This window comes from Gouania willdenowi, unplaced genomic scaffold (genome assembly GCF_900634775.1).
Source record: "Gouania willdenowi unplaced genomic scaffold, fGouWil2.1 scaffold_273_arrow_ctg1, whole genome shotgun sequence".
Lineage (NCBI taxonomy): Eukaryota > Metazoa > Chordata > Actinopteri > Blenniiformes > Gobiesocidae > Gouania > Gouania willdenowi.
In genome coordinates this window covers 119,029-130,828 of record NW_021145031.1, presented here as the reverse complement: position 1 = coordinate 130,828, position 11,800 = coordinate 119,029, and the positions used below count along the sequence as shown (strand labels likewise).

The window sequence follows — 11,800 nt, the reverse complement described above, 5'->3', positions numbered from 1 at the left end:
AGCATTTTATCTAAGCTTCACACTTAAGTACACAACAAGCCCAGACTAAGTGGACCTGAACCTGCACCCAGCTGTGTGTCCTTTAGAAGTCCAGGTTTTTCCACACTGATGAAGCACCAGTAAACATGACTCAGCACTTTTGATTGAATATGGTTGTTATTTGAAGTGGTGTTGATGTAAATCTCAGCAAACGGTGGAAGGTGAAAGAGAAAAGGCTTTGTAGGAATGGTCTCCAGTGTGTAGGTGAGTCTTAGACAGCTTGTGATCTTCGGATTTGTGAAGGATTGAAGCCAAATAAAGCCTCAGTCTAACAAACTTGTTCTCCTGTTCAGTGGAAACACGCTGAGAGGTTCCACACGTGAGCTGAGCTCCAAAGGCTGCTCCACACTCACTGCACTGTGGCTCTGCAGGACATCACCCACTGTTACTGATGTTCACATGATGTTAGCAGAGCTTCCTGTGCTTTCCTCCAGCTGCTCCTCAGCATGTCTGAGTGTCTGTGTCTTCTCCACAGCAGCTTGGAGTGTGTGGATGGTTCCTCTGGAGCTGAGCCTGACTCCATCTTTACGGTGTGTACGTTTACAAAGACACTAAACCTGTGTCAGCCTGTGATCAAACCACTGTACACACACACACACACACACACGCACACGCACACACACACACACACACACACACACACACACACACACACACACACACACACACACACACACACACACACACTCATCACCTTTAATGTGTTTGTGTTCCAGCTGCTGGAGGACAACATTATCAGCTTTGTTAAGGCTGAACTCAAACACATGCAGAAGATTGTGGATGGTGATGATCCAGAGTGCTCAGAGAGTCAGATGGAGGGTGAAGATGAGGAGCAGAAGAGGAGCAGGGAGGCCTTTCTGAACATCACACTGTATTTCCTGAAGAGGATGAAGCAGGAGGAGCTGGCTGAGCGTCTGCAGAGCAGTAAGAGCATGTGAACATCTTCACTGTGAGGAACATCACATGAAGGACACAAAGCTGGCTTTTCTTTTTCAATGCATGATTCAATCAGTCACATTTAATCTGAGGAACCATCCAGACTGAGAACATCACACACTTTGATCTCCAATGTTTAAACCTGCACTGACCTCACCATTCTAACATTAGGTTTGTCTTCATTCAGGAACAAAGGCTCATCCATACCAACGTGAGCTGAAGTCCAAGCTGAAGAAGAAGTTCCAGTGTGTGTCTGAGGGTGTGGCTGAAGCAGGAAGTCCAACCCTCCTGAAGGAGATCTACACAGAGCTCTACATCACAGAGGGAGGGGGAGCAGAGGTCAACCAGGAACATGAGGTCATACAGATAGAAACAGCATCCAGGAGATCAGACACAGCAGAAAGAGCCATCACACTAGAAGAGCTCTTTAAACCCCGTCCTGGAAGACCTCGACCAATCAGGACAGTGATGACAAAGGGCGTGGCTGGCATTGGGAAAACACTCTTAACACACAAGGTCACTGTGGACTGGGCTGAAGATAAAGCACAGCAGGAGGTCCACTACACATTCCCACTGACCTTCAGAGAGCTGAACGTGCTGAGGGGGAGGAGCTTTAGCTTGGTGGGACTTGTTGATCACTTCTTCTCTGGAAGCAAAGAAGCAGGAATCTGCAGCTTCCAGGACTTCCTGGTTTTGTTCATCTTGGATGGTCTGGATGAGTGTCGGCTCCCTCTGGACTTCCTCAGCACTAAGACCCTGACTGATGTCTCAGAGTCCACCTCAGTGGAGGTTCTGCTGATAAACCTCATCAGAGGAGAACTGCTTCCATCAGCCCTCCTCTGGATAACCACACGGCCTGCAGCAGCCAATCAGATCCCTCCTGAGTGTGTGGACATGGTGACAGAGGTCAGAGGGTTCACTGACCCACAGAAGGAGGAGTACTTCAGGAGGAGGTCCACAGATGAGGAGCAGGTCAGCAGGATCATGTCCCACATCAGGACGTGTCGTAGCCTCCACATCATGTGCTACATCCCACTCTTCTGCTGGATCACTGCTACAGTTCTGGAGGACATCTTGAAGAGCAAAGAGGAGAGAGAGCTGCCCAGGACTCTGACTCAGATCTACAGCCACTATGTGGTCCTTCAGAACAAAGTCAAGATGGTGAAGTTTGATGGAGGAGCTGCCACAGATCAACACTGGAGTCCACAGAGCAGAAAGATGATAGAGTCTCTGGGAAAACTGGCTTTTGAGCAGCTGCAGAAAGGAAAGCTGATCTTCTATGAGAGTGACCTGACAGAGTGTGGCATGGACCTCAGAGCAGCCTCAGTGTGCTCAGGAGTGTTCACACAGGTCTTCAGAGAGGAGAGCAACCTGTACCAGGACAAGGTGTTCACCTTCATCCACCTGAGCCTTCAGGAGTTTCTGGCTGCTCTTCATGTCCACCAGACCTTCATCAGCTCTAAAGTCAATCTTCTGGAGAACTCATTGAAGTTTAAATTCAAACAAACTCTTAACCTTCTCCATAGTGGAGGTCAGCCTGACTTAAACCTTCTCCATCAGAACGCTGTCGACGAGGCCTTACGGAGTCCAAACGGACACTTGGACTTGTTCCTCCGCTTCCTGCTGGGTCTTTCACTGCCGACCAATCAGAGGCTCCTACAAGGCCTGCTGACACAAACAGGAAGTGACTCACAGACCAATCAGATAACAGTTAAATACATCAAGGAGAAGCTGAGTGAGAGTTTGTCCACAGAGAGAAGCATCAACCTGTTCCACTGTCTGAATGAAGTGAATGATTGCTCTCTGCTGGAGCAGATCCAACAGTACATGAGATCAGGAAGTCTCTCCACAGAGAAACTGTCTCCTGCTCAGTGGTCAGCTCTGGTCTTCATCTTACTGTCATCACAAGAGCATCTGGAAGTCTTTGACCTAAAGAGTTTCTCTCCTTCAGAGGAAGCTTTTCTGAAGCTGCTCCCAGTGGTCAAAGCCTCCAAGAATGTTGAGTATGTGACTTTAGAAGAACATGTCTTTAATTCTCTCACAGAAAAACATCTGTAAGGTTTTTCTGATTTTTCATCAGGTTGAGTTCTTGTGGTCTCTCAAAGAGAAGCTGTGCAGCTCTGTCCTCAGTCCTCAGCTCTCAGTCCTCCAGTGTGAAACATCTGGACCTGAGTAACAATGATCTGCAGGATTCAGGAGTGAAGCTGCTGTGTGTAGGACTGAAGAGTCCTCACTGTAAACTGGACTTTCTCAGGTCAGTGGATCACATGTTCCATCAACATTGTCCTGTTCCTCATCTCCTCACTTGTTTCCTGAGTTGTGGATGTTTTTCTGAATCCAGTCTGTCAGGTTGTGTCATCACAGAGGTGGGCGGGGCTTCTCTGGCAGCAGTTTTGAGCTCCAACTCCTCCAGTGTGAGAGAGCTGGACCTGAGCTACAACCATCCAGGAGACTCAGCAGTGAAGCTGCTCTCTCAGATACTGAACACTGTGAGGTGAGACACATCACAGCAGCTCATCACATGTTCACATCAATCCCCATCACATGTGTGACAGAGAGCTGTATCAGAGGAATGTGATGAAGGTGTGAGAGGTGGGACACTAAAGGAGGAGGACTAGGACAGGTTAGAGGGATGAAGGACAGAAATAAGAAGGGAGTGAGGAGAGGCTGATGGATAACTATGAGGAGCTGATGAAGGAATGCGAGAGAAGATCAGAGGAGGTGGAACCAATCAGTGAGGATTGTGTTCATACAGAAATATAAATATATCTTATGAAATTACATTTTAATCTTTTCTCTGACATAAGTTATCAAGTCAAAAAATTAGGGATGAAGCAAAATGTAAATTACTGGCTGAAAACTGAAATAAATGATTGCATTTCCAGCTCTAAATGTTACTAACCACTAAAATTAAAACATTGCAATTGTATAAATTAATACCAATTTTTTAAATAATCAATCAATTAAAGGTAGGGTAGGGGATTTTTTTTCCAGTTACACTTTAAGTTTTTGGTTGAAATTTTCTTAATGTTCTGACAAAAATTAAGATCTCATGTGCTCTGAAAAAGGAACAAAGAAAATCCATCATGTGTAGCAGCTGTAAACCTGTACACTGCAAAAAGTCCACTTAAAAAAATATGCTAAAATAAGAAAAATTACACTGCCAACAGAACAAGAAAATTTTACAATATTTTTCAAAAATAAGAAAATAATACTAGCCCCATATGACCCACAGCAATCTTGAAATTAGTAGTTTTAGACTAAAAACAAGCAATATTGTCTTTTTTTAGGTTGTAATGTTTAGAACAATTTTCTTAAAATCATAAATATTCACTTATTTTTGGCCTATTTAGACCTGATTATTGTAGATAAGAAAAATTAGCTTAGTAAATAAAACTTGATATGATATATGAAATATGATAATGTTTACAATAAAATAATGCTTAAAATCAGAATTTAATGAAAGACAATTTACCTTAAAATAAGAGTTAAAAAACAAAAGACATATCTTTCTACACTTTTATTGTGCAAAAATCACAATGTCAAGACCACAAACCAGAGCAATAACCAATAGCCCCACACGACTGTAGTTTAACATCATTGAACAGGAGCCACATTTTAAAAGGAGGGACTTAATGCTGCTGAACTAGTTCAACTAAAACTGATGTTTAAACTGTCTTAATCATGAAACTTTCTCCATTCAGCCATAGATTTTTTGTAGGAAGTAGTCATGTCCTTCTCATGGATGGCATCTAACAAAACCTCTGTCTGTAGCACAGACAGGAGGGTAGCAATGCACTTGGGATATGTGAGGTGAAAGGTGTAATAACAGCCAAGAAGATACATCACGCTTTCACTGAGGTCTTCTTTGGGGAAAGTCAGCAGAGGAACTGTTCCAATGACCAGGATGCAGTTTGTCTCACAGATAATCACCACAGGGCTGACCAAGGGTCTTGATTGAAGGTAAGTGTTGGGGTCCTCTGCTGACTAAAACAAACAATTCATTAAATCTTCACCCAAATATATAAGTTTGAACAAAGTACATGATAATAGAAACACTCCTTAACAACTGTGACACACACAAAGACGGAACTGCATCGCCCTCGTCCGACAGAGCAGTGATCGAATCCGAACCTAGCCCGATAGGCATTAAGATATTTGTGTCCGAGTCCAACACAATTAAAATCAGGGATGTGGGAACTATATTGTGAGGGGGGTGAGGGGGCTCATAAACCCGCTGTTACCTCGTAGTCCAGGTAAATTCAATACTTGTCTAAACTTCACTCAGTTCGTGCGCTTTGGATAAGTCGTTTAAGCGAACGCAGAACGAGACACTTTGAAACACAGTTTCACCACATTTCAGTGATACGCGCGCTTCATAAAACCAATTAACCTGCCAAAAATAGCTACGTTTGTCCTCTCATACAACGCAGACTTACGTGTTATATTTTATTTTTGATAAATGGATAAATCTTGTGTTTAAAGCGCTGCACGGTTTGAGAAACGCCTTTGAAGTGAGGTTACAATGTTGCGTTCTGCACCGCCACAAAGTTAACCATTTCAGACAGTACCGGACTGTCACGTTTACTTCGTGTCTGAGAGTTCAGCGAGCTCCAAAGAGCTCTCCCTCCCTTTAGTCAGACAGAAGCTGGTCACTTCTCCGGAACAGGGCCTGAGCTCAGGGTCTTGCTGAGCTTGGTGCGTAAAAGCAGTGATGCGCTATTGACCTCCAGCCATGTGTGGGGCGGCCAATATTGTGTACTGCGGGCCCAGTTTATTTATCTTTTTCCCACAAAAATAAACTCAAAATCGCGTCAACTAAACAGGCCCATTTTAATTTTACACCAGTTTCATTTGTTTTAACACGCTGACGTGTCCGATTCTGACCCGAGCCCAAAAATAAGTTCTAAACATTTTTCCGAGCCCGACCGAATCCGTTGGGTTCTGACAGGTCCCGTCGGACTTCGGTCAGGTTGCAGCACTCTAATATATACACAGGTGCTCGTCCTTTAATTAGAATATCATGAAAAAGTCACTTCTGTTATTCAACTTAAACTGTGAAACTAATATATGATAGACTCATTACATGCAAAGTGAGTTATGAATAGCCTTTATTTGTTATAATTTTGATTATTTTGGCTCAGCTTGTAAAAACCCCAAATTAAAAATCTCATAAAATTTGAATATTTTGAAAATGGACTGTAAGCGATAATCATCCAAATTATAAAAAAAATAAAGGCTTGACTTTATGTCACTTTGCATGTAATGAGTCTATATCACATATTAGTTTCACTATTTAAGTTGAATTACAGAAATAAATTAACTTTTTCATGATATTCTAATTATATGACGAGCACATGTATGTTTGTGTGTGTATATGTATATATATACTGTATTTATTAACCTTACCTTCAAAATGTGAATCAAAGCATCATTTGGGTGTCCCAACCTCTTCGGCAGAGCTACATGCGAAGGGAACATCTGAGCCATAGTGTCTCGCTTGGCTCTGTGGGCTCTCTGGGAACACAAACAAAAATTATATCAAAAGAAAAGCAATACACCAACTATTTATAACACTGTGTTGACAACATGATATACAAATGAAAATATTTCTTATAAGCATTTAGTAAATGTAAAAGTAAAGTAAAATTCTAACCTACCACTAAAGAGATCCACCACTTGGGAAGTACTTGTAGAAGGAGTTGACTTCTCTAGGATCACAGTGGAGGAAGACGACGAGGCGACTGATGAGGCAGCTGAAGAGACTGAAGCAGGGGAGGAGAAAGGTTCATCACTCTCTTCAGTGCACGTCGCCTGGCTGCTCTGGAATTTTAGGCTTCTAGGTCCTTTTCTTGATGGGGTTGGACCTTGCTTCTTTTTTGGAGTTGTCACATTCTGAACCCTTTTCAACAACTGCTTCTTCACCATTTTCTAAAATAACAAAACAATAAAAACAAACTATTATTACCATTGGTAACAAATTAAAAAAATAATTCCTCAACAAAATGAGAGACTTACCCATTCAGGTGTATTGGACGTAGACTTGTCTCACAGCATTGGGTCGTATTCTACTAGACGCTTAGCCATGGCAGTCAGTTCACGGGAGCCTGGGTACTTAAAATCATCCTTGGACGCTCTTTTCATAACAATCATGCCTGTTACTGTATTCCTAATGAGTCTACAGCGCAAGTCTTTTGGCATGGTGTAGTCTTCGTCTTGTCCAGCATGCAGCTTTTCAAAGAAAGCACTTGTTGCTAGTTCTAGTTCTGTGTCAGTGTATATGACATACTCTGGACTAATGAGCCGAAGCTTTTTAGTGGCGCCAGAACAATCTTTGTGTTTAGGTTTTGGAGAATTGAAGGGTGTTGGAGAGCTGATGTTGCTGTCAGAGGAGGAGGAAAACAAAGGCGTAGATGGGCTGTCTATAACAGAAGTGTCAAGAGTGGGGCCATCCAATTTCTGACTCTGCAACATAAACACAACAGACATTTGGCCTCACTTCTAACAGTTAGGGGCAAAACTCTTATACAAACAATAAATACAGCTCACCTCCATATCCACATGAACAAGTTGCCAAATGTGTCTTCTTCTTAAAAAGTTTTCTGACCCAGGAAACAGGTCTCACAAATCCTCCTTAGTGAGGCTGGGCAACATGGCCATCTTCACACCAGCAGCTAATAAAAAACAAATATTTGAATAAATATGGCAGTTATTAAAGTTTAAACTAAATATTCCAATCAGCTGTATAAGTGTGCATTACCTCTGTTGATTGAAAAAGCAAAAATCTGTATACCTGTAGCACACTGACTGAATTAATATTACTGACAAAACCGTAAAAAAGAAAGAAATACCAGTACCACAAATAAAATGTGACAAATAACAAATTTCAAGGTTAAACACAAATCAATCAGAAGTTGAAGTAGTCTCTCAACAAATGCTAAGTGTTAGCTAGTTAGCATTTAGCATTTGTTGCTATAAAAGATAATACACAAATTTTACCTTTTAATACTGAAGCTGATATACTGTCCATCTCTGGATATGTTTCGCTCGCCCCATCTTCATCCATGTTGGATCTTCAAGATGTCCAGCAAACACCAAACTAGAAAGACATCGATATATTTTTTATTTTTGAAAATTAACGACTGTCTTCTTAGACAGCTAAGAATGTACTTAACTAGCTTTGGGAAACATGCATTGACTGAGCCATATCAACAGACTGCACAGCCGCAGTCCGGACTTTTGGATGCTATGCGGTATCGACGGGTGCACGGAGGATTACATGGTTTATAATTCATACTGCCATCACATTAAAAGAAGACACCCGCTATACTACTTTAGTTTATTTTCCTAATTTGATATTACAATTTAAGTTTTTTAGTTTGTTCAATAATTTGTATTTTATCTTATTTCATTAATGTATTCATTTTTTAATTAAACATGAGACAATTTACCGAATTATTAGCGTTATCTATAAAACCTTATGGGAATTGAACATATAGTTTTGATTTAATGATCTTTTAAACTGATGTGTTTCATGTTAACATACACCAGAAAACCATTAGGAGACCAGCAGACACCACCACCACTAAGCTTTCATGTAATATTAATGTTCAATGTTCAGGGTCAAAGTTCATTCCATGTGGTTCAATGTCTCCATTTATTCAGAGTTTATATTTTAGCAGCAGCTTTAGCAGCATTATTGTTTTCTGTGACGTGTCCTTCAGTCTTTACTTGTTTTATCAGGAGGGAATGATTAGAACACTTTAGTTTAGTCTTTTTCCAGCAGCAGAGTTTTTTCAGAGTGTTTCCTTTTGAGCGAGAGTTCATTCTGTATTTGTCCATGGTGTCCATAGCAACGGTCATCTACCAATCACTAACAGCCACTGGTAGATGGCATGTCCCAGATCAGTCTCATTTAGATTATTTATCATTATTCTTATTTCATATTTATATTGATATTATTATTGTTAATATTTTCATTTTTCTTACTCTTATTTTTTATTTTTATTGTTATATTCCTATTCATATTGTTATTATTATTGTTGTATTTCAGTTTTGCAATAGGCTGATGTTTTGGTGCTTGTTTTATTTCCTGGTTTTATTTATTTCGATGTTGTGTTCTTGTAGGAAACAGTTTGTTATTTTTTCTAAGTTTAACATAATCAAAACTATCTGGATGGAGCCATTTTGAGTCTATACGTTTTTATAATGTGTCTGTGTTTGGCTATTTTCAAAAAACGTTCAAAAAAAGTTATTTTAGCATTACACAAGAGGTTTTTGGTAAATTGTCATTAAAACAAAAGTATTTTCTGTTGTCATATTTGGTGGCTTTGGAGATCAACTTATTTATTTATTTATTGACTTATTTAAATATTTGTTTATTTATTTCTTCATTTAATTCACTCATTTTTATATTTATTTGTGTGTCAGCCTTCATTTATTCATTTTTTTTAGCCTATTGTAGTTGTAAAAGTTAAAGTAGTAAAAATATCTTTAAACTCAAGTATTTTGATTATTTTTTCTAGGGGTAATTATTTGTGTAAAGTTGTTCAGCTAATGTTCAAATCTATGTTTCTTTTTCTTTTCTTTTCTTTCATGTGTGTGTTTATGTGTAGATATGTATGTATGGGTGCATATGTATTTATCAATCTCTATCATTTATATATGGGTGTGTAATTGTATGTGTTAGTGTATATATATGTACATTTATGTGAATTATGTTGAAGTTTTAGATACAAAGTCATAAATATGATTTATGAAGATTATTATTATTTATTAAAGAGAAGTGTTGAGAGGTTAGTAAATTATACTTCTGTGAATATGTCTTATGTTTAATTTTCCCTTTTATTATTATGTTTTTTAAATAATCACTATATACAGTCAATCAAGAGATCAAGTCAATTGTTTACTATTAATCCCTTAATAAAAATAATCCCTTTTAATTGTTCTATTGAATAATGTACTTTTACAAAGCTATATGAAACAAAGAGGTTCATTTATTTCTCATGTAATGTATTGGAATTCATAAGACAAACGTATATCTAGGAATAATTATGCTTTAGTGTGTGATATTATTCAAGTTCAAAAACTAAAACAAATTAAAGTCTGTATGACTACCAAACTTATTTAAACTACAAGTTATAACTATTAAGAGCATTCTTACTTTATACATGAAGGACAAAGGCATAAAGACAAAAAAAGACCCATTTAAACAAATTAATCAACGTTTGATATTGTGATTATTACCCCAAATAACTACTGTAATCCTATTAAAACGCAGCAAAAACATAAACAACGTTATTACTACTAAGCATGAATGTCTATTACTTGTAAGTCAACTCTTATCTGAAAAAACAAAGTCAAAATCACAATTATCTTAACAAACTACTGACCATATTAAACACTGACCCATAAACACTAACAAGTGATTCATGTCTAACATTTAGGAGCCAAAAGCAAAGAATGTTTAAAATCATCCCAAAGACAAAAATCTTATTGTTATACAAATAAATATAACATCTCTCTGCTCAAAAACCATAAACAGTGAACTTGTATCATAATTACAAAGCAACTAATGTTTGAAAAAAATTAATTATACACCAGTGAATTAAGTTATACACGCCCACTGGGTTTTACAAAGGGTCTGACGGCTCAGCAGTCTGTGTTATATATATATATATATATATATATGTGTGTATGAAATGTGTGTATGAAAATGCATTTTAAGCACTTTTAGATTATATATATTGGAATGAAAAGGGCTCTGTGTGAAAATAATCCTGCTGCATCAGGGCCATAGCTACCACCCCTGACTCAGCACTGCTTCTGCAGTGCTGAGTCAGGTATATGCATACAGGTAGTCTGCAGTGCTGAGTCAGGTATATGCATACAGGTCGTCTGCAGTGCTGAGTCAGGTATATGTATACTGGTAGTCTGCAGTGCTGAGTCAGGTATATGTATACAGGTAGTCTGTAGTGCTGAGTCAGGTATATGCATACAGGTAGTCTGAACTGTGGATGTGATGTGGAGCAGGAGATAGTAAACAGCAAGTCTTTCCTCAAGAAAGGCAAGGCAAGGCAAATTTATTTGTATAGCGCATTTCATACATAAGGCAACTCAATGTGCTTTACATGATAAAACATTCAGTTGTTTGAAATCAATTAGAACATTTAAAAACATCAGTAAAATAAATTAAAATCATCAGTAAAATCAATTAAAATCATCAGTAAAATCATCATTACATCAACAACATGACTAAAAATCTCTCTCTCAATCATATGCAGTAGAGAAAAAAAGTGTCTTTAACTTTGATTTAAAAATGTTCACATTAGATGCTGACTTCAGCTCTGCTGGCAGTTTGTTCCACTTCTTTGCAGCATAACAACTAAACACAGCATCACCATGTTTACTGTGAACTCTGGGCTCCACTATCTGACCTGTGTCCATAGATCTGAGAGACCTGCTGGGTTCATACCTGACTAACATGTCACTGATGTATTCTGGACCAAACCCATTCACAGATTTATACACCAGCAGCAGAACTTTAAAGTCTATTCTGAGGCTGACTGGGAGCCAGTGTAAAGACTTTAAAACTGGAGTAATGTGCTCTGACCTCTTTGTTCTGGTTAAGACCCGAGCTGCAGCGTTCTGAACCAGCTGTAGCTGTTTGATGCTCTTTTGGGGGATTCCTGTCAGAAGACCATTACAATAGTCCAGTCTGCTGAAGATAAAAGCATGGACCAGTTTCTCCTGATCTTTCTGAGCCATTAAACCTTTCACTCTGGAGATGTTCTTTAGGTGGTAGAAGATGTTTTTGTGATAGATT

General features: G+C 38.9%; 1 protein-coding gene across 1 annotated transcript; it reads left to right on the top strand.

Annotated features, from left to right (window-relative positions):
- Window positions 1-225: 225 nt before the first annotated feature.
- On the top strand, window positions 226-5,612 carry LOC114459197 (protein NLRC3-like). The gene is made up of 6 exons (XM_028441524.1): window positions 226-239; window positions 333-358; window positions 931-963; window positions 1,163-2,978; window positions 3,056-3,204; window positions 5,461-5,612. Exons 1-6 carry the CDS (start codon window positions 226-228, stop codon window positions 5,610-5,612), a joined length of 2,190 nt encoding a protein of 729 aa, XP_028297325.1.
- Window positions 5,613-11,800: the final 6,188 nt, after the last annotated feature.

What these genes read in the sequence shown, in the direction of transcription:
- LOC114459197 (XM_028441524.1), top strand. An exon ending in AAAGCCTCCAAGAATGTTGA is followed by an intron (nt 2,979 to 3,055) that starts GTATGTGACTTT and finishes ATTTTTCATCAG; the next exon opens with GTTGAGTTCTTGTGGTCTCT. An exon ending in GTGTGTAGGACTGAAGAGTC is followed by an intron (nt 3,205 to 5,460) that starts CTCACTGTAAAC and finishes TTGTGTTTAAAG; the next exon opens with CGCTGCACGGTTTGAGAAAC.